The sequence below is a fragment of the Sarcophilus harrisii genome, chromosome 2 (assembly GCF_902635505.1).
Source record: "Sarcophilus harrisii chromosome 2, mSarHar1.11, whole genome shotgun sequence".
NCBI classification, from domain to species: domain Eukaryota; kingdom Metazoa; phylum Chordata; class Mammalia; order Dasyuromorphia; family Dasyuridae; genus Sarcophilus; species Sarcophilus harrisii.
The window spans coordinates 35,719,599-35,741,967 of record NC_045427.1 but is presented as its reverse complement, the minus strand read 5'-3'; the positions used below and the strand labels follow the sequence as shown (position 1 = coordinate 35,741,967).

The following is a 22,369-nucleotide window of genomic DNA, read 5'->3' as shown; positions in this document are numbered from 1 at the left end:
TGGGGGAAGAGCATTAGAGGGGGTGATTGGGATAGACTACAGTAAAAGTCATCAAAGGCCAAAACAGCAACCCAAAAGGGAAAGGGAAAAGCCAGAAATTGTAAGAGAGGGCTTCTAAATAAAATGGGAGGCTTGAAGACCTCAGTACTTGCTGGCTGGAGATGCTGTGAGCTCCCAAACTTACCTCCAGGGCAAGGATTTGCATACACACCTTTCTCCACCCCCACCCCCCTCCTTTTCCCCCAGGGGCTCCAGGAAAGGAGGAGGAGTGAAAGTGACAAAATTGAAATTGATCCCCAAAAGTGGGGCTTTTAAAGCTGGAAAGGAAAGAAAAAGGTTTTTCTCTCCTATTTGACACTTTCTTCTAGATCCAAAAGCCTCTGAATTTAGACTCTCTAGAGTTGCTGTTGGGATGATTAGTTTCAATTTGTCAGTTTTACCTTCCTTACTCCTTAAGGGATCTAGAAGTAGTTGTTCCTCTAGGGACAAAGGGATGAGTACATTTTATACCTCAAAGGCAAGGTCATTGGCTTGTTGGTCTTGTAATGAAATGAGATATCCAAAGCCTCTCACTTTTTTTTTTTTTTTTAGGTTGGGGAATGCTGCAGTAGAGTTAAAAACTTTTTTATACATTAATGTCTCTGTCTTGTAATCACCCTCCCCTACTGCAGCAAGTCCTTTAGCAAGTCACTTAAAACTTATTTACTTCAGTTTCCTCATCTGTAAAATGAGCTGGAGAAGGAAATGGCAAACCACTCCAGTCTCTTTGCCAAGAAAACCCCAAATGGGATCCCAAAGCATTCTGAAAGGTGGAGGTAAAGAAGAAATGCAGTCAGGGGTGGGGGAGAGCCTATGCAAATAGAAATGGGAGATGGGATATCACATGTAAAGAAAGAAATAGGCACTTATTAAGCGCCTACTATGAGCCAGACACTGTGTTAATCCTTCACAATTAGCTCATATTCACAACAACCTGGGAAGGTAGGGGCTATTATTATTCCCATTTTACAGTTAAGGAAACTAAAGTAGTCTTGCCCAGGTTCATACAGCTAGTAAGGGTCTGAGGCTGGATTTGAACTTGGATCTTCCTTGCTCCAGACCCAACAGTTTATCTATAGTGTCATCTAGCTTTAGAAAGCAGGTCATTTTAGCTTGATTGTAGAATTCATGAATGGTGGTAATGGCTAATAACCCTAGGAGGGTAAGTAAGCGAGAAGACTGATGCCTCTAGCTGATTTACAGACTTAGAGACAGCCTGTGGCCAAGGATCCACTCACATTCTGTGGGTTCCTCCTACCCAATGTCCTGGATTCCCTCTGGGTACATCCTTGTGTATCTAAGCACCAACACTGCTCCTCCAACGTTCCTGACTCATCTTTGGAGAGAGTGGGATACAGAGAGGAAGTCACCAAGGGGAGAGCTGGGCTGGACAGCTGGCTCTGTGGCCAGCTGGACTCCCACACATTTCCTTCTCCCCCTAGGGTATTTGTGAACCGCAGCCTGGCCCTGGGTAAGATAAGATGTTTTGGATTCGACATGGACTACACTCTGGCTGGTAGGAACTTGGGGGCTGGGCCCTGGGGAGAGGTCATAGATTTAGAGATGGAAGGGACCTTCTAGTGCAGTGCTTTTACTTTATAGAAGAGGAATGGAGGCTCAGAAAGATTACCCTTGTAGTAAGTGATAATGCCAGAATTAAAATCCAGACTCTCAATCTATGCTCTTTCTAACCGTACCCTTTCTTATTCCCATCTCCACAGTGTCTTTCACACAGTAGGTGCTCGACAAATATTTGTTGAATGAATGAACAAAATTGAGATGTCATCTATGGGTCACAGGTAGCTAAGAAAGGAGAACAGGCTGGACAGTGGACAGAAAATTGCTCTTGGAGCCTGTTCAAGCCCAACCTCTGCCCTGTGACCCTGTATCACTTAATTTCCCTGTGTCCTAGGCAACTCTGCAATAAGTCTCTTAAGTTATAAAGAAGGTGCCAGTTTGTATTGGTGCAGGGAGTTTCCTCATTTGGGACTTCCCTAAACGAATAAAATCATAGGTCCAGTTCTTCTCCACATAAAAACTGAGCTAATTATATACCAACTACAAGTTAGGTAGATGAGTGAGTTTCATGTGTGTGGTCTGGGGGAATCACCCCTTAAATGTAACCCTGCCATCTTGAGAGACTAGAGATAAGTTCAGGCATAGAGAAAAAATGAACACACTAAGTAAATTCATTGACCAACTTTACCAATTAAGTCAGTAGAATAGGGTAGAATGGTCAGTCAGCCAACTAGCACTTACTAAGTCCCTACTATGTGTTAGGAAAATCATGCCCTCTGGCTTTATCGTGACAGAGGCTTTTGGAGGTGGGAGTGGCTTATATTAGGAGCGGGGATGGACTTTCAGGGTCCAACACAGATCCTTCCATCTTTTTTTCTTTAGTTTACAAATCTCCTGATTATGAGGCCCTGGCATTTGAGCTACTTCTGGAAAGGCTGGTCTGCATTGGCTACCCCCATGAGATTCTCCGTTATACCTACAATCCTTCCTACCCTACCAGGTACTGTTCTTCCTTAGTTTCAGGGCCCTCTCCTCCATCTTGGGCTACTCAGACTTCTGATCCTAGTCTGGGATGCACAATCCTTGGGATACCTTGGGGAAAGGCAGAGAAGTTAGTAGGGGAGCAAGAAGGGGGAAAGACTGGTTCAGGGAGGAAAAGGCGAGTACATTTGCTGGGAGAAGCAGGGACTTGGAATATAGTAGAAAGGGACAGTATTTAAAGGGGGATGGTGAGACACTGATTTTGGAGAAGGAAGGACTGGGGAGAAGATAGTGATATTGGATTTGTGGGAGAAGATGGAGAAAGGTTGGAATATGGAGTATGGATAATTGATGTAGGGGAGAGAGAGAGAGTAATACAATGGATTTGGGGAGGAGGGCACAAGTTTGGGGGATAAAGAGAAACAATGGATTGAGGGAGCAGGAACTGGATTTGGAGGGTGGAGAGAGACAATAAGTTTAGGGAGGTAGGAACTGCGTGAATTTGAGAGAAAGGCACTGAGTATAGTGGATGGAGAGAGACCATGGATTGGGAAAGGAAGGAGGATTTGGATTTGGGGATGGAGAGGGACAGCAGTGAATTTTAGAGGAGGGAAGGACAGTGGGTTGGGAGGGGGAAAGTGGGGACAGGGAGTAGAGCTGGGCTTGAAGGGAGTAACCCGAGACTTCCAACTTTGATCCCAGACCTCATGGCCTCATCTTCTCTTTTTAGGACTGGCATATTTGTTTCAAATTTTGTATTTCTTTTCCTTTCCTCCTTTTCCTTGCTCTCTATCTCTTTTCTTTGTCTTGGCAGGGGCCTAGTGTTTGATGAACTCTATGGCAACCTGTTGAAGGTGGACACCCATGGAAACGTGTTGCTGGCTACTCATGGCTTCTCCTTCCTCACTGAGTATGTGCTGGGTGGAGCCTGTGGGGCTCTCATGATTTAGGGATGAAAACAAGGTGTGCATTTAGGAGAGCAAGGAATCCCAGGATGGATAGAGATAATGAAGGGAATTACATATGTATATGTATTGCTGAGGCATTTGGGATTAAGTGACTTGCCTACGAGATCACAAACAGCTAGGAAGTATTAAGTTTCTGAGGCCAGATTTGAACTCGGGTCCTTCTGACTTCAGGGCCGGTGCTCTATCCACTATGCCATCCAGCTGTCCCTGGGAATCATATTTTCTCTCTATGCTAAGTACAATTGGGGTTAGGGAAGAGCAGCTGGATATCTGCTCCATTTGCTCTCCTATTCCCTCCCCCAATTCCCTCAATCTCCCCCTCACACAGGGCTGAAATCTGGAGTTTTTATCCCAGCAAATTCATTCATCGGGATGACATGCAAAGATTTCACATTCTCAATACTCTCTTCGACCTTCCAGGTAAGTGGGATCAGGAACAAATTAATCAACCAGTCGGTCAACAAGCTTGCTATTAAGTCAGTCACTGTGTTAGACATTAGACACATCCAAAGTTAAAAACATGAAATAGGCTTTACTTTCTTTTTTTTTATTTTTTTTTATTTTATTTTTTTATTTAATAGCCTTTAATTTACAGGATATATATACATGGGTAACTTTACAGCATTAACAATTGCCAAACCTCTTGTTCCAATTTTTCACCTCTTCCCCCCCCCCCCCCCCCCTCCCCTAAATGGCAGGATGACCAGTAGATGTTAAATATATTAAAATATAACTTAGATACACAATAAGTATACATGACCACAACATTATTTTGCTGTACAAAAAGAATCAGACTCTGAATTATTGTACAATTAGCTTGTGAAGGAAATCAAAGATGCAGGTGTGCATAAATATAGGGACTGGGAATTCAATGTAATGGTTTTTAGTCATCTCCCAGAGTTCTTTTTCTGGGCATAGCTAGTTCAGTTCATTACTGCTCCATTAGAAATGATTTGGTTGATCTCGTTGCTGAGGATGGCCTGATCCATCAGGACTGGTCATCATCTAGTATTGTTGTTGAAGTATATAATGATCTCCTGGTCCTGCTCATTTCACTTAGCATCAGTTCGTGTAAATCTCTCCAGGCCTTTCTGAAATCATCCTGTTGGTCATTTCTTACAGAACAGTAATATTCCATAATTTTCATATACCACAATTTATTCAGCCATTCTCCAACTGATGGACATCCATTCAGTTTCCAGTTTCTAGCCACTACAAAAAGGGCTAATAGGCTTTACTTTCAAGGAATTTAGCAAAGAGGCAGCTGGGAAATTCAAATGAAAAGGGGTGGGGAAAATCAGCAGTTAGGATGATCAAGAAGAGGAAGAGAGATCAAGAAAGAGCAGGGGAATCAGGAGATAGGAACATGAAAAGTCAGAGGAAGTACTTGAGAATTTGAGATGAAACTAGAGGAGTCAGAGGAAAGGTACTCCAATAGGAGACAGCTGGGGAGGCGGACAAAGATTCAGTCATTCAATAAGCATATTTTAAGTGCCTAGAATATGGCAAGCACAGAGGAGGATCTGAGTAGTGCAAGCATAGTGAATTTAAGGTGGGGTTATTTGCCTCCTTCCTGTTTTCTACTTCCTTCTAGAGTTCTTCTCCTTCTTCTGTCCTTGGCTTGACCTAAACTGGGGCCTGCCTCATCTCTCCCAGGTGTTAGTGTGGGACCCTGCCCCATGGGAAGACAGAGGGGGCAGATTCCCAGCTATGACTGATTCTTTTGTGCTCCCTCTGCAGAAACGTACCTATATGCCTGCCTTGTGGACTTTTTTACCAACTGCTCCAGATACATTAAGTGAGTCTCAAAATCCCTAATCTGGTTTTTGCCTTTGGACCTCAGGCCAGTTACTGAAGGGACAGTCCTCTTCCCTGTCCCCTCTCTGGGATACCTGGAGGGTGGTCCACAAGAATGTCTCCAAGGGTACAAGCCATAGTAGTTACGATCATGATGACTCAGAGGGTAACTGTATGGTGTAGCCTGCAGTATGGCCCCCAGTGTAGCCTCCAGCGTGACTCATGAACTGCTGTTCAATTGTGTCTGACTCACTGTGATTCCATTTGGGGTTTTCTTGGCAAAGATACTGGAGTGGTTTTGCCATTTCCTTCTCCAGCTCATTTTACAGATGAGGAAACTGAGGCAAATAGCATTAAGTGACTTGCCCAGTGTCACAAAACTAGGAAGTGCCTGAGACTAGATTTGACATCAGGTTTTCCTAACTGAAGGTCCATCTTTACCTGGGAATGTGTCTTAGAATCATGGGATCAGAGGCTGTCTAGTCCAAATCCTTCATTTTACAAATGGAAAACCGTGGCTTGTCCAAGGGCATAAGTCCAAGTGAGCAAGTATTTATGAAGTGCTTACCTGGTGCTTACCAGACATTGCACTAAGTGCTGGGGATACAAATAAGACAGTCCCTGCCCTCGAAGAGTTTATAATCTAATAGGGAAGACATGTAAAAGCTACTAAGCATAGGGACTCCAGAGTCAATACTCTTTCCCATGATCTCTCACCATTGTCTCCTTGGTTTTCCTAGCTGTGACACAGGCTACCAGCATGGAAACCTCTTCATGTCCTTCCGTAGCCTCTTCCAGGATGTGTCTGATGCCATGGACAACGTCCATCTTTCAGTAAACAGCCCCTGAACTCCCTCTTGCCCACTTCCCATCTCTGTCTTCCTTTCTTGGATTTTCCCATGTTCCTGAGAATGCAGAGTATCCTCTTCCCCTTCAAACCTTCTCCCCTGGGCCCCTCCCTGTCTAGTATCTTTTCTAAAAAGTCTAGCCTGGGTCCTCTTCCCCTGCTTGCTTTCCCATGGCCTCCCTGACCCTGTCCTCCCTTCACCATCTCTCCTTCCTATACATATCTTCATTCCCCTTTGTCAGGGCTGCCTGAAGGAGAAGACCTTGGAGAACTTGGAGAAATATGTGGAGAAAGACGTGAGTATGGGCTCCTCCTTACTTAGTTTTCTGAAGGAGGCTGTGAGGGGCAGGGTGGGGCACAGCAAGATTTTTTGTTCTTCCTCCTCAATCCCAAGTACAATACCTATCCTGTGGTCTTATCCTTGTACCAAGGAGTTGGGGTCTACCGATGGGGGCTTGGGGTGAATGTGGAAGCCTCATTCTCTACCCTCCACTACCTCTCTGCCCTAGGCCCGTATTCCTCTCCTATTAGGAAAGCTGAAGGAAGTTGGGAAAGTGTTTCTGGCCACTAACAGTAACTACAATTACACCAACGTGAGTATGAACTGCCATGGGAGAGGGGGAGGATGTCTGCCTTGTCTGCCTGATCCTGCAGCCCCATTTGTGTGGGTGGTACAATGGGTTGAACTGTGGATATGGAGTCAGGAAAACTGGAATTCCACTCCTGCCTCAAATGCTTGCGTGCTATGTGATCCTGCAGAAATGACATTAATTCTCTTATTTTTAATTTACTCAACTATAGACTAAGGATAATAAATCACCTAGCTAAAAGAGGATCAAATGGGATAATATGTGTAAAGTACTTTGCAAACCCTTAAAAACACTCTTAAAATATGATTATTATTGTTATTATCCTCATTCTCATCCTCAACACTGAATTTGAGAGTTAGCATGGTATGCTTCAAAGAGAACTGGCCTCTTCACTGGGTTCTGAATCCAAAGGCTCTGGTGTAAACTAAATGACACAATTCTCCTGTTCCCTTGGGCCTCAGTTTCCCCATCTGTAGAATGAAAAAGACCCTATGACTGTATGATTTAAGCCCTAGATTCAGGCTCTGACCCATACTAATTCTGTGACTCTTGGGAATTTTATGAGTTGGATGATCTGCATTGGCCAAAGCAGTTTCCTCACTGGAAATTTCTTAAGCCAATGAGATCTTCTATCTTGCTCTGAAAGAAATTGTCCCAGTTTAATTCTGCTGTCCTTGCTTCTGTGACCCATCATATTGGCTATTGCCATCTGCCCTGGGGATGCTTACAACCAACCGGTAGACAGTGATGGGTGACTGGAAATGAGATCCAAGCTCGGCAGCGGTTCATTTATATGTTTATTTCTCCATGTGGAAGAAGGCTTTGGTCCACATAGGGAAAGTGGGGGAGAGTTTGGCAGAAGGTTACTGGAGTGGGGTGGGGTGGGGTGCGGAGGATGAGGAAATCTGGCTTCTAGTCCTGCTTGTGTGAACTTTGGCTCTTGTTTCCTTCTCTAAGGGGGCTACATTAAGAGTGGCTTCAAAGTGACTTGAGATTTGCTTTCTTGGTGGGATGGTGGAGGTCTGAGAGGAGCAAAGGCTAGATAGTTTTGAGCAATGGTAGTTTGTAGGCTTATGATACTTGTAGAGCTCCCAGTTTGACCCCTGGCACCCTGACCTTGCCTCCTGTTCCTTACAGGCAATCATGACCTATCTGTTTGACTGTGGTCAGGTGAGTGCTCCATGCCTTCCCAGAGGCTAGGGCTGGTTGGATGTGTGTGGGAAGAATAGGGGGTAGGGTCTGGTCCTTCCCTCCTTGTTCCAGAAGATTGGCCAAAGGGAACAGTATTCCCAACACGCTGGGTGGTTCCCTACTTCCAGCCCTCATGGTTGGGAAGACCAATCAGCCAAGGGTGAGAAGCCTAGTTGGGACATATGGGTGTGGACCATGCACGAAAGGGGCAATAATGTGGCTCATTGATTGCTAGTTATTGACTCAGGAGATCTGAGTTCAAATCTTAACCCTTTCTCTAAATGCCTCCAACTTGTACCCTAAAACCCTTAGGCAATCACAGACTAAGGGGAGTCAGAAGAGATTGTTTTTGAGGTCCTTTTGGGTTCTAAAGCTAAGATCTATTCTTTCTCCCTCTCTGCCAGGCCATGAGGAAGAAGCTTGGTGGGGGAATGGCCTATTATTGCCGCCTCATAAAGGGGTTAAAGTGTAAATGAGTGTCAGGCTCTAAATCTAAGGGTGATACGATCCCATAAAACCTAGCAGAGTGAGGCATAGGTCCAAGGGAGGAGAACTGTCTTCCTAATTTCTTCCTGGGCTGGCTAAATATAGACATGTGAAAACCAGTGGGAGAGTCTGCAGGACTGTGAATGACCTTGTGCCCATGGGCGGGTGACTGTGTTAAACTGGGTGTGTCTCTCTGATTGTGAGAGTGACAGTGACATAACAACGTGTTCTAGATCATCTAAAGAAATCTAAATCTAGAGCTGGAAGGAGTCTTGGGAGTTCCACTGAGTCTTAGGGAAGTGAATGGATTGGGATCAGAACAGGCATTGACCTTAGAGGTCACCTTGTTCAGCTTATTAATTCACTTGTTTTGCTGGTGAACGAGATGGCCGAGATTTGGACCCATGTCTTGGACTTGAACTCCAAGCTTCTTTTCACTAGAATGCCTAACCACGTGGGGTTTCAATTGTCTCAGCTAAAAATGAGAATACTAACCCTCCGGACACTCAGCTCATAGGATGCTTGTGAGGGAGGGACTCTGCAAAACTGAGGGGGAGTTATTACTTTTGGTCACGCACAAACCAGGTGTTACTGCTGACTTCATGGGCCTCTCTACAAGTTGGCACGCAATGCTAGGACTCATGCACCCAAGTCAGCATCAGAATTTTGGAGCTGAATCAAGAGAGAGAGAGAGAGAGAGAGAGAGAGAGAGAAAGAGAGAGAGAGAGAGAGAGAGAGAGAGAGAGAGAGAGAGAGAGAGAGAGAGATTGTGTATGTTTCTGGGCTCTCTGAATCTGGGTCTCCAATACTGCCCCTCTACGTAGGAGAAAGCTTTGACTCGGCCCTGGCAATCCTATTTTGACCTGATTGTGGTGGACACCCAGAAACCACGCTTCTTTGCGGAGGGGACAGTGCTGAGACAGGTCAACACGGTAATAAAGCGGGGAAAAGGGAGTATGTTGAGGTGGGTGGGAGGCTGGCTCTGTTCACTGTGGTCCTTGAATCAGGGATCACAATGGTCATACTTCCTTTTGGGAAAGCTAGTTCAGTGCTAGAGATCCCAAGAGCTGCTAAGGTCTATTTTGTCCCTCAAGTTTGGATGGAGTAGAGATGAGGATAAGAACTTGGAACTGTCCAATCTCTCCATCTTCTTCCAGAGTCTGCAGTTGAAGCTGCCTTAATTCATTCTCTCTCTCTCTGTTTCTCTATCTTAACAAGCATTTATTTTCTTTCCTCACTTTTCCATATTCTCTATTGAGGAGGAAATAGTGAAGAATAAAACCTTGGTAATAAATAAGCAGTAGACAAAACCAAATTCCCATCCTGGCCATGTGCACACATGCATGTTCCATTTTGCACCCTAAGTCTACCACTTCTCAGTCAGGAGGTGAGTGGTGAGCTTCATCACTGGTCTCCTGGGATTATGGTTGGTCATTGAATTGACCAGAGTTCTTAAGTCTTTCAAAGTTGTTTTTACAATATTGTTACTGTATAAATTATTTCCCAGGTTCTGCTTGTTCTTCTGTATCAGCTCATATAAGTCTTCCCAGGCTTCTCTGCTTTTTGTTTCATTGTTTCTTATAGTATGGTAATTTCCCATTACTCCATCAGCAACATCTTTTACTTGAGGGGAAAAAAATACATTTCTTTTTCTTCAGGGCTTGGGGTGCCTGGTTCTAATGCCCACTTTGCTTCCATTCTCTAATCTCTACTAGGACTCTGGGAAGCTGCGAATTGGCACCTACACTGGTCCCCACCAACACTGCGCTGTCTACTCAGGAGGTCAGAGTTCCCTGTGTGACATGAGCTCCTTCCTTGCCCAACTTAGACACTGTCCTGTTTGCATTTTACTGATTGGGGGGACCCATCTCTCCTTTCTACCTATTCAGGGAACTCAGGACTATAGGAAACTCCCATATGTAATGGCAGACTAATGCTCCCTTTGCAACTCCTTTTGCTCCAGGGGAGAAGGTGCTAAGAGGAGGGACAGTAAACTCTATCCCTTCCTTTGGGAACTAGGCTCTTCGGATATTGTATGTGAGCTGCTTGGAATAAGGGGAAAAGACATCCTGTACATCGGGGACCACATCTTTGGGGACATCCTGAAGTCTAAGAAGCGGCAGGGCTGGCGGACCTTCCTTGTGGTGCCTGAGCTGACCCGGGAATTGACTGTCTGGGCCCGGGAGAATGGTGGGCAGAACTGGAGCAGGAAGGTGGGGAGGAGAGGGAGAGGAAGAGGAACAATTAGTATTATTGGAAAGGGTGGAGGGTGGGTATCATCACCCCGGAGAGATGCCCTAGCCAGGAAGCTGAGGATGGACTGGTGAGATCAGGGACAGCATGGCAAAGGATTCAAGTATCTCATTTCCCCAAATATACCTGGAGGGCTGGGTTGGTCATGTCAGAAAGAAAGGACCAGGGAAATCCAAAGACTGAATTTATGATTATTTTAAGGGGGAGAAAGGTGAGGAATTGAACACAGCATTAAAGATATAGCATTGTGGGGCAACTAGGTGGTGCAGTGGATAGAGCACCAGCCCTGAAGTCAGGAGAACCTAAGTTCAAATCTAGTCTCAGACAATTAACACTTTCTAACTGGGTGACCTTGGGCAAGTCACTTAACTCCAATTGCCTCACCAAAAAGAAAAAAAAAAGATATGTCAGTGTTGCGTATTTATTTATATAGTATTTATTACTTATCTCCTTATGCCTTTCCTCTGGCCAAGCAAGACTCTGGTGGAAATTTATTGTTTTGGGGACCAGAAGTAGATAAAAGTCCCTATACAATTCAATTCAACAAACATTTACAGGATTTTTAATGGTATTGCTATTTGTCATTTTTACATCATTCTCTTTTGTCAGTATATCTCTCCCTCTCTTCAACTCTCTCCTAGCGTTCATATCTCCAACTGGAGATGCGTAAGAAGCTATAGATAGATAAGATTTCAGGAGCTAGGAACTTGCATCAGAAAAAGGTTTAGCACGTTTTAATTTTCATTAAGTTCTAATTAAAATATGGCATTTCCTTGAATATTTGAAACTTAATTCTGAGAAGAGTCCCATATCCTTATCATGCTGCCAGAGAGGTCCAAATCACAAAAAAGGTGAAGAACTTTTGCTTTAATCTAAAGAAGAAAAAAGAAATGGTTCAGTAAAAGCCATCAGGTCATCAGCTAAATGAGAAGAGCCAAACTGCATCCTTTCCAATATCCAATATATGATCCTAGGTGCTTCATTTTGCATTTGCTCCTGCCCCAAAGGAGTGAACTGCAATGTGCCCCAGTCTAAGCCTGGTGCTAAGTACCTTCACGAGCATAAAGGAGGGAAGAGGGGCAGGGCTTAGATGGCATTTTGTCTGAAGCAGCTCTGGGGTGCTTAGTGTACTGAAAGCTCAATAGGAACCATGTTATTCAAGAAAGCTAATGAGATCTTGGTCTTCATTAGACATAAGGAGATAATGTTCTCACTGTACCAGAGTCTCCTAAATGTAGTGCTGGGTTCAGCTCTGGGTACCACCCTTTAAGAAGGACATTGAGAAGTCGGGAGGCTTCCAGAGGAGGACAATCTGCAAAGGGGAAGGCCAGGAGTCAAGGATACTTGGGATTAATGGAAGGAACTGGGAATAGACAGGAGCATTGAGTATGTGATAGCATGAGGAGATGTTAGAAGGATGGGTTGTTTGGGACATAATGAGTCTCCTCTTTCCTAAAGGTCTTTGAGCAAAGGCCAATGGAATAGGTGCTTGTAGGCGGGGGGCGGGGGGGGATTCTTTTTGAGATCTGGATTGGATTGGACATGGGGTAGCTGCTGAGGGCTCTCTCAACTCTCAAGTTCAGTGATTTGGTCATCCTCCTGCAAGCAGAGCTGGACTGAGGACCGAGGTGGCCACAACAGCAGCAGCAGCAGGAGAAGGGTTCTGGGGGACAGTTGGGAAGCTAACCCCTGTTGATTCCTTGTTATTTATTCCTCAGACTTGTTTGAGGAGCTGCAGATGCTGGAAGTGACTTTGGCAGAGAAGTACCAGTGAGTGAACCCCAGGGTCTACAAACTCCTGGGGAGAGGAAGATAGGGGAATGATGGAAGGGGAGAAATGAAGGGGTTGAAAGGGTTAAAGGGGTAGTCTCCTGGAGATGTTCCACCTTGCACTGATCCTCTCACAACTCATGTCAATCATAGGAAGACCTGGATAATAGGAGAGAGAGAGAGAGAGAGAGAGAGAGAGAGAGAGAGAGAAAATGAAAGACAGAAGAGAGAAACAGAAACAGACAGAAAGAGAAGGAGAAAAGACACACAGAAACAAAAAGAGATGTAAAGAAACAGAGACATAAAGATAAGATGCATACACAGATGAACAAATATAGAGACAGAGGCACATATGGATATACAAACCCACACCCACTGGACCTGCCCTTATTCTCTCTCTCTTTTTTTTTTAAACATTTTTATTTAAAGTTTTGAATTCCAATTTTTTTTTTAATTTAATAGCCTTTTATTTACAGGTTATATGTATGGGTAACTTTACAGCATTAACAATTGCCAAGCCTCTTGTTCCAATTTTTCAACTCTTACTCCCCACCCACTCCCCCAGATACCTGCCTTTATTCTCTTGGAGAGTCTATGGTACCACCTCTCAGGAGCTGGGACCAGACCTTAGCCAAAGCTTTCAATTCCAAGTTTTCTGGGAGGAAAAGTACTTCCAGGTGACTAGTTGATGCTCTAGATGAAGAGCTTTTAACCTGGCTTGGTAAAGCCTCTGGAATCTCAGAATCATTTAAATATATAAAATACATCGGTGGTACAAAGAAAACCAATTTTACTGGAGTACAATTCTCTAAATATTAAGAAAATAAGTTCCTGGGCACTAGATGGAGAACTGGGTTTGAAAAACATAACTATATTATCTCACATAACCTCTCATACCTCCTCACAACAGCACTGGAATGGAGATATTTCTGGCATTATCCCCAATTTAAAGATGAGGAAACTGAGTCTCAGAATATTAAAATGCATAGCTCACAGAAGAATTTGTTCATATATATGTGATTATAGGGGGACAGGGAGATGGGGAGGTACTTTCAGGGGTGTACTAACAGCAAAGGGGCTGTGGTCTCTGAGACTCCTGGTCACTGTCCTTCTTTCCTGTTCAGGCACATGGACAGGAGGAGCTGTGGGCAAGAAGATATTAGTTCTACCAAGAGAGAGATTCAGGTAACAGTTTGGGAAGGGGGAGGTGGTGTGTGTGTGTGTGTTGTGTGTGTGTGTGTGTGTGTGTGTGTGTGTGTGTGTGTGTGTGTGGGTGGCAGGGGAACTAACTCTCCCAAGTTTTCATTTTTCTACTGAGGCAAGGGATAGGGCTGAAGAACCAAGTCCTCCAGACTGGTCAGTGAGTGAGGCTGCCATTTGCCTCTCCTTGACCACCAGTACCCCCTGCTGGCTCAGTAGCCAAATAGCTTGGAGCTTCAGCCAGCCAGAAGGTCTCATGGGTTCTTAAAATTAGAACCCTTGAAGGAACGAGAGATTACTCAGTTGACTCGTCCAAAGCCACAACTCTTGTCATTCTGTCCCAGGTTCCAGCCTAGGACTGAGGGCCCTCCATTGAATATGGTAAAGTGGGCTTTTTGGCCCAAACCTACAGGTTTTATTTATATAGGCTTTAAGATCTGTGAAATATTTTTATGTAATCTCATTTGAGAGGTAATGGGTAAGTATATATGTGTAGGTATGTGTGTCTGTCTATATATCTATCCATCCATCCATCTCCCCATCTGTCTACCTATCTATCCATCTATCTATCTATCTGTTTATCTATCTACCTACCTACCTGACTATCCATCCATCTATCTGTCTCTCTATCTATCTATCTATCTACCTGCCTATTCATCTATCTATCTATCTATCTATCTATTTATCTATCTACCTACCTACCTGCCTATCCATCCATCCATCTCTCTATCCATCCATCTATCTATCATCTATCTATCTATCTACCTGCCCATCCATCCATCATCTATCCATTCATGCACCCATCTATCCATCTATCTATTTATCTATCTATCTATCTATCTATCTACCTACCTACCTGCCTATCCATCCATCCATCCATCCGTCTCTCTATCTATCAACCTACCTACCTACCTGCCCTATCCATCCATCCATCCGTCTCTCTATCCATCTATCTATCTATCTATCTATCTATCTATCTACCTACCTACCTGCCTATCCATCCATCTGTCTCTTTATCTATCTATCTATCTATCTATCTATCTATCTATTTATCTATCTACCTACCTACCTACCTGCCTATCCATCCATCCATCCTTCTCTCTATCCATCTATCTATCTATCTACTTACCTACCTGCCTATCCATCCATCCATCCATCCATCTCTCTATCCATCCATCTATCTATCATCTATCTATCTATCTATCTACCTGCCCATCCATCCATCCATCCATCATGTATCCATTCATGCACCCATCTATCCATCTGTCTATTTATCTATCTACCTACCTACCTGCCTATCCATCCATCCATCCATCCGTCTCTCTCTCTATCTATCTATCTACCTACCTACCTACCTGCCTGCCTATCCATCCATCCATCCGTCTCTCTATCCATCTATCTATCTATCTATCTATCTATCTATCTATCTATTTATCTATCTACCTACCTACCTATCCATCCATCTGTCTCTTTATCTATCTATCTATTTATCTACCTACCTACCTGCCTATCCATCCATCCATCCTCTTCCATCCATCATCATCTATCTTCTATCATCTCTTACCACCCCTTCCATCCACCATCCTCCATCCATCCCGTCTATCTCCCCCCCATCCATTCATCCATCATCTATCCATTCATGCACCCATCTATCCATCTGTCTATCTATCTATCTATCTATCTTCTATCCATCCATCCCTCTGTCTATCTATCCATCCATCCATCTATCTATCTATCTATCCATCTATCTATCTATCTACCTGCCCATCCAGCCATCCATTATCTATCTATCCATCCATGCATCCATCTATCCATCTGTCTATCTATCTAACCATCTATGTATCCACCCATCTATCTATCATCCATATCTTTCTATCTATCTAGCTGTCTGTTCTGTCTCTGTCACATATACACATATATACAATACCCACACACATATACACACACACACAAATACTGGACTGAAGAGTCAGGAGGACCTGGATTCAAATTTTTATCTATGCTTATCAGCTGTTTGACCTTGGACAGATTTTCCTTGAACTCCAGGCAACCAATATTTATTAAGCATTTACTATGTGCCAGGTACTGTGCTAAGTGTTGGGGACACAGATACAAGGCAGGGAAGGGGAGAAGGGAAGGCAGTTTCTACCCTTATTGTGGTAGTGAATTCTGGGGAATGAAGGATGGTTGGCCTGGGCCTGACCCCCAAAATGGAGGCTCTGGGAGAACTCACCAGTGGGAGAAGGTGGCTTCAGAGGTGAAGGGAAAAGGCAGCTGAAACAAAGGCCAGAGAGAAAAGCATGGCTGGTCTGGAGCTTTCCTCCAGAGGCCAGCCTGTCCAGCCATAAAATGATGGTGTGGAACTCTACTGGATAACTTCTAAGGTCCGTTCCAATTCTATCTGAAAGTCTATGAGCCTCATCACACTAAAATTCCACCTCCTGCACAAAGCCTGACCTTCCTCCTCCCCACCCCCCATCTGACCCTTCTTAATTCCTGAACCTTCCCTCTTTTAATTATTTCCTGTTTATCCTATATATGGTTCCTTTGTGCATATTTGTTTGGGATCTCCTCCATTAGACTATGAACTTGCTGAGGGCAGGAACTGTCTTTTGCTTCTTTTTGTATCTTGGGGATAATAGCAGGACCTACCTCCCAGGGTTGCTTTGAGGATCAAATGAAATCATAAAGTGCTCAGTAGTGCCTAACACATAGCTTAACATATGAACTACCATCATCATCATCATCATCATTATCATCATCATCGTAGGGGCAGCCCAGAATAGTAGCAGTAGAACTGAGAATAGTGATGTCTCAGAATTAGGTCCTGGTGTGAACCAGGGAGGGGTGCCTGCTACCTTGGGAGTGCTTACCTGCACCATTTTTCCTGCCCAGAGGGTGACCCGGGAGATAGACCTTCGCTACAGCAAGATGGGAAGCCTGTTCCGCTGTGGATTCCGCCAGACGCTCTTTGCCAGCCAGTTGATGCGATACGCGGACCTCTACTCTTCCTCCATCCTTAACCTCCTGCATTACCCGCTCAGCTGCTTGTTCAGGGACACCCCAGTGCTGGTGGGTAACCCTGTAGAGAGCCCCCACTTCTGCTCTGGGGCACCTTTATCAGGGGAGGAAAAAATGGTGGCTAATGAAGGGGTCTTGAGATGTGGAGAGAAGTGAGAGTCTATTCAGTTAGGTGATACACAGCAAGACCTGAATTCAAATCTAACCTCAGACACTTCCTAACTGTGTGACCCTGGACAAGCCACTTAATCCTTTTTACCTCAGTTTCCCCATCTGTAAAATGAGTTGGAGAAGGAAATGGCAAACCCTCCCATATCTCTGCCAAGAAATTCTCAAATGGGATCATAGTTGGACACAACCATTTACTCTTTCCTTCCTCTCTTCCTCAGGCAGAGCCATTCTTGTGCTCTTGCCCCCTGTATAGTGAATAAGTAGGGTTCCCTTTCCTTAGCAGCTCCTAGGTGAAGGAGGCAGCAGCGGCCACCATGGGGGTTGATTCCCATCATTCAGGGGTTCCCTTGACCTCTCCTTCTAGTCTCCCAGGCAGTCAGATCTCCATCTTCCTCCTTTCTTGTAGATGCCTCATGAATCTGCGGTGGAGCTGGAGAAGAATGCTCAGGACCCAGTGAAGGGCCAGAGGGTGAGTGACCTAGCTATTAGCAGCTCTAGAGGCTAAGCTGAGGAAGGAAGTGGACTGGGGAAGAGGAAAATGTTATTGCAATGGCTTCCCCATGCCATCCCTACCTATGTCTCTGATCTCTCTCTTTCTGATATTTATCAGAGGTAAATATCTCTCTGATAATATTTATCAGAATATTGAACAAAGGAAGGACCATGTTCAATACAGTTTGGGGTTAGTATTCCAAAACTGGGCACTGGTCTGTTCTTGTGTCCTCCTGGAGGACACAAAGGGATTTCCTCCCAGTGAGGGCTTAGCTTTGCTTTGGGAGACAGAGAAAGGACTGATTTCCCTTTCACAGAGGCCCATAGCCCAGTCTTACAGTCTTACTATCCTTACAATCTTTAATATATTTCCATATAAAAGGTCTTATTGTCCTCTTTTATCTTACCCACTTTCAAACAGGGAAATCTGGGAACAATTTTAGGCTGGGGGAAATGTTATTTCTTAATATTTCTGAGGAAAGTGAAAAGAAGGTTTTAAATACGCTTCTCCATTTTCTACTAATGCATAGAGACACTGGCTGGTGGAGGAATCCTACCTGCTAGTGGCCATGTAAATTAAACATGCTATGTCAATTTAGACTCATTTCTCAAAGGAAAATCCAGGCAAATGCTCACTCACTGCTAAAGGGGAGAGAAGGATCTCCTGGTAGGAATCCAATTTACTCCATACTTTGTCAGTGTTGGAGGCTTGTTCAGCCTCCAGCTGCTAGACACTACTTAACAGATACTCCTGGCCCATTGTAGAGAGCCTTGCTTTAGGGCTGGTCTTTGGAAGGAAAATGGAAATATTTACAAGATTTGAGACAAGGTAACATCAGCCCTGAAGTGCACTTGTAATCTGTATTTGTCTCCATTTTCAAAGCAGATTGCAGAGTTTCCAATGTCCCAACATTAGAATGTCTAATACACAAATTAATCCAAGTTCTTTGGTGGTATTTTGTCAGACAAATTCATTTTTTCAATAATTAAATGATTGAACTACTGCTTTGTACCCTTTGATAGGGTAAGGACTATAGGTAATTCAGTTTCAATTCAATAAGCACGAATTAAGCACTTACTATGTGCTACTCTCAGGAGATACAAAAACAAAAATAATCATTCCTGCCCTCAAGGAGCTTCCATTCTACTGTGGAGAAACATATACACAAACAAGCAATAGATATAAACTTATCTCAGGATGAAGGGAAACAACCACCCGGTTGAAAGTGACAAGAGTCAGGAAAAACCTTTTACATAAAGGGATTTCGAATCAGGTTTTGAAAGAACTGAGACATTTTGAGAGAAGGAGGTGAGTGGGGAGAACATTTCAGGGGATTTTCTAAGAGGTATTTCTGTTCCTTTTCACATTCCTTTGATTAATGAAACTGCATTTTGTTCATTTTTAAATTCTTTTTTTTTTTTTGGGGGGGGGGGCAAGGCAATTGGATTAAGCAAGTTGCCTAAGGTCATACAGCTGTTAAATGTTTGAGGCTGGATTTGAATTCAGAACTCAGATCCTCCTGACTCCAGGATCCGTGCTCTCTCTATTCACGGTGCCATCTAGCTGCCTCTTGTTCATCTTTTAGAACCTCATAGCTCTATCTCTCTTGTCCTTCCCTCTCATATGAAACTGAGGTTACTAAGATCCATAAAGTAAAAAAGTACTCCCTGCAGTAGAATGAATACTCCCTTTCAGGGAGTTTAAATGAGCTGTCCAAGGTGACACATTTTATAAGGCCTGCAAGTGAGGGCTCAACCATCATTTCCTCAGTGTCCATCCAATACAGGGTCTGGCACATAATAGACCTAAGAGGCTAGGAACTGGACCTCTGCCACATAGTGGGCACTTAATGTTTATCCACCTGTGATTGCAGCGGTCTCGAGAGCACTCTCCTGAAGAAGCCCAAGAGATGTTTGTAAAATGAAACTGGGTCTTACATGTAGCAATTGGTGGAAATTTTCCAACATCTTGTTTTCTTTCTCTTTATCAGAATATGCCGAATGTTCTGCATGGATTCATAGAGAACACTCAGGGCAGTGAAGCTTGAGATGACTTGGGGGAAAAACTGAGCTGCTTATTGGCTTACAAGACTTTACCTGGATTCACTCACCCGAGACACTTCAGGACTTATTTTCAGATCCTGGAAAACTTAGAAGTGGGCATGGGGGAGGGAAAGAAGGTAATCAAATTAAATTGTTTATTTCAGTAAGCATTTATTCAACCTACTGTGTGCTAGACCCTGAAAAGACAAAGTAAAAAACAAAAGAGAGTCCAGCCCCAAGAAGCTCACATTCTACTGAGGTTGGGAAAGATTATACCTGTGCAAGGATAAGTAAATAGATGAAACAAATACAAAATATTGGGGAAGGGGAAGCACTCACAATGGGGAGAATCTTAGGAGATTCTTTGGTCTGAGCCTAGTGGCACTAGTGGATAGGATTACTTTGCTTCTATTTCTAAACATTTATTTTCATATATGATTTCTTTGCATTGATGGTTTATTATTAGCAATTATGGTCTGTTATCTGCTTTTTCTAGATCATTATTAGACATTAGATAAGCCACCCTAACAATCATATTTTTGAATTTATTAAAATTAAATAATCATTTTGACTTTTTAAATTTTAATTCATCACTGTCTTGGGAAGTGTTTCTTCATGGTATTGGGGTACTCTGGGCTAGATTCAGAGGTCTTCTGAAAAAGAACTGGGAGGGAAGAGGGTTGAGTGGACTGCAGACTCAACATGAGTCAATGGTGTGAAACTGGCAGAAAAAAAGCAAGGCCGCCTGGTGGGCAGTGCTAGACTTGAAAGTCCAGGAGACCCTAGGTTCAAATCCTATCTTTGACACTATTTATCTCTAGGTAAGTCATTTGATGTCTCAGGCTCAGATTTCTTATCTGGAGATGGGGATAATACCAATTACTTAACAAAAATGCACTTGAAAATCTAAAAAAAAAAATCATTAAACTTTTCTTTGGGAGGAATCTAGGAGAGAAGTCTGGACCAATGATTTCCCTGTGTGGAAACTCCTTCCATTAATGCTATTATTCCTGCTATTATAATTTTTAGAGAGATGACAAACTGGAAGGAACATCAGAGGTCATCTAATCGAAATCCTCATTTATTTATTGAATTTTGATATTTTTATTTCCCCTCCAATTACATATAAGAACAAATTTAAATTTCATTCTTTACAGTTTTGAGTTCCAAATTCTCTTCCACCTTTCTTTTCTTCCCCCACCATTGAGGACCCAAGTAATTTGATAAAAATTATACATGTGTGGCCATGTAAAACATATTTCCATAATAAGATGTTGTGAAAGAAGATGCAAATATCAAAACTCCAAAAAAAATTTAAAAAGTTAAAAAAGTTTAAAAAAAGAGTAAAAAAGGAGTTCAAAAAGGTTTCATTATGTACTCATAGTCCATCAGTCCTTTGGAGGTGGATAGCATTTTTCATCATGAGTCCTGTAGAATTGTTTTGGATCATTGTATTGCTGAGAACAACTAAGTCATTCACGATTGATCATTGTACAGTATTGTAACTGTGTACAAAGCTCTCCTGGTTCTGCTTGTTTCACTTTGCTTAAGTTCATGTAAGTCTTTCCAGGTTTTTTCTGACATTCCCTTTTCCATTATTTCTTACAGCAAAATAGTATTCCATTGCAATCATCTACCACAACTTGTTCAGCAATTTCCTAATTGAGCATCCCCTCAATTTCCAATTTTTTGCTACCACAAAAAGAGCAACTATAAATAATTGTGTACAAGTAGGTTTCCCCCTTTTTGTTTTAAATCTCTAACCTCTTTATTTTATAGTTAAGAATCTGAGGCTCATTTTCAATGATTTGCAACTGTTGAAGTAGCTGGGTGCAGAAAGATCAGAGTTCAAATCCAGTCTTAGATCCTTTGTATCTGTGTGACCTTGGCGACACGACTGACTTCACAGCCAGACATTGGTTTAGAATCAATTGGATTTGGAAGTGAACTTAACAAAACAAAAATAACCATTTAGAAGGTCTTGGAAGTGAACTCAACAAAACAAAAATAACCAATTAGAAGGTCATGTTGGGGAGCAATTCATTAGCTCCTCCTTCCAGGCAGGAAAGATTCTGACTTCAAAAACCAGAAACAAAAACTTTGAAGAGTTCTTCTGGTTCATCCCATTAACTTTTGCCAGGATTTAATTGGCAAATTATTTCTTCCTTTACTCATATGCAAATTTCTATCCTGGACCTGAAAGGTTGACGACAATAAAATGAACCCTGATCTCTCTAGCTTTCCACTCTCCTTGTGGGAAGATAATAGGTTTATAAAATACTTTAGAAATGTTGTTTCACAAGATTAGTAAAGGTAGGCAGAAAGGTACGTGCTGTTATCCCCATTTTCTACTGATGAGAAAACAGAAAGATCAAAATATTTGTCCAGGGTCAGCCAGCCACTAAGTATGAAGATGCAGACTTTGCTGGATGAGAAAATTGACTCTGAATCCTCCAAATTACCTCATTTCCCTCCTCCTCCCCTTCCTAGAGTCCTTGGGCAAGGAAAAGTCTTTTTAAAACAAGAAGAAAAAAAAAGAAAAACCTTTTGCAAAACACTTCCTCTTCTTATATTGACGGCAAAAGTTACCTCACATAGCTTCAGGTACTGATGGTGAGTATCCCACAATCCCCTTAAAAGAACTCTCATCACCAGGTCCCTCAAGGTAATTCTCTTACAAGTTTCTAAGACTTAAAACAACTTCAGAAAAAACCACACTCGACTAACCAACTATCCAATTGTCTAACCAGCCCCAAATCCCAACCCACTCACTGTTTTGTAGTTCTGCTCTACCAGGTTAGGCAGAGGGAAAGGAACTAGACACATGATTTCATTGGTCCAGGAAACTTCTGCAGCTACGGGGTGAAGTGGATAGAACACTGGGCTTGGAGTCAAGAAGACTCATCTTCATGAGTTAAAATTCATCCCCAGACATTTTCTAGCTGTGTGACCCTACCCTATTTGCCTCCGTTTCCTTGTCTGTAAAATAAGCTGGAGAAGGA

At 43.1% G+C, this 22,369-nt stretch overlaps 1 protein-coding gene across 1 annotated transcript; it reads left to right on the top strand.

Moving 5' to 3' along the window:
* Positions 1–1,180: 1,180 nt before the first annotated feature.
* Positions 1,181–20,193, top strand: NT5DC4 (5'-nucleotidase domain containing 4). Its single transcript, XM_031949221.1, has 18 exons — positions 1,181–1,201; positions 1,342–1,555; positions 2,440–2,557; positions 3,353–3,448; positions 3,835–3,926; positions 5,247–5,304; positions 6,044–6,137; positions 6,393–6,446; positions 6,660–6,743; positions 7,878–7,910; positions 9,242–9,349; positions 10,133–10,199; positions 10,437–10,607; positions 12,389–12,440; positions 13,565–13,625; positions 16,536–16,712; positions 17,239–17,301; positions 19,316–20,193. The coding sequence occupies exons 1-18, from the start codon at positions 1,181–1,183 to the stop codon at positions 19,370–19,372; spliced, it is 1,620 nt and encodes a 539-aa protein (XP_031805081.1). The 3' UTR covers positions 19,373–20,193.
* Positions 20,194–22,369: the final 2,176 nt, after the last annotated feature.

Bases quoted from the DNA above. Each gene is read 5' to 3' on its own strand.
- NT5DC4 (XM_031949221.1), top strand. From the start codon at position 1,181: ATGGCTAATAACCCTAGGAGG. The intron at 1,556-2,439 runs GTAGGAACTTGG...TTTTTTCTTTAG, and splicing joins CATGGACTACACTCTGGCTG to TTTACAAATCTCCTGATTAT. The intron at 6,138-6,392 runs GTAAACAGCCCC...CCCCTTTGTCAG, and splicing joins TGGACAACGTCCATCTTTCA to GGCTGCCTGAAGGAGAAGAC.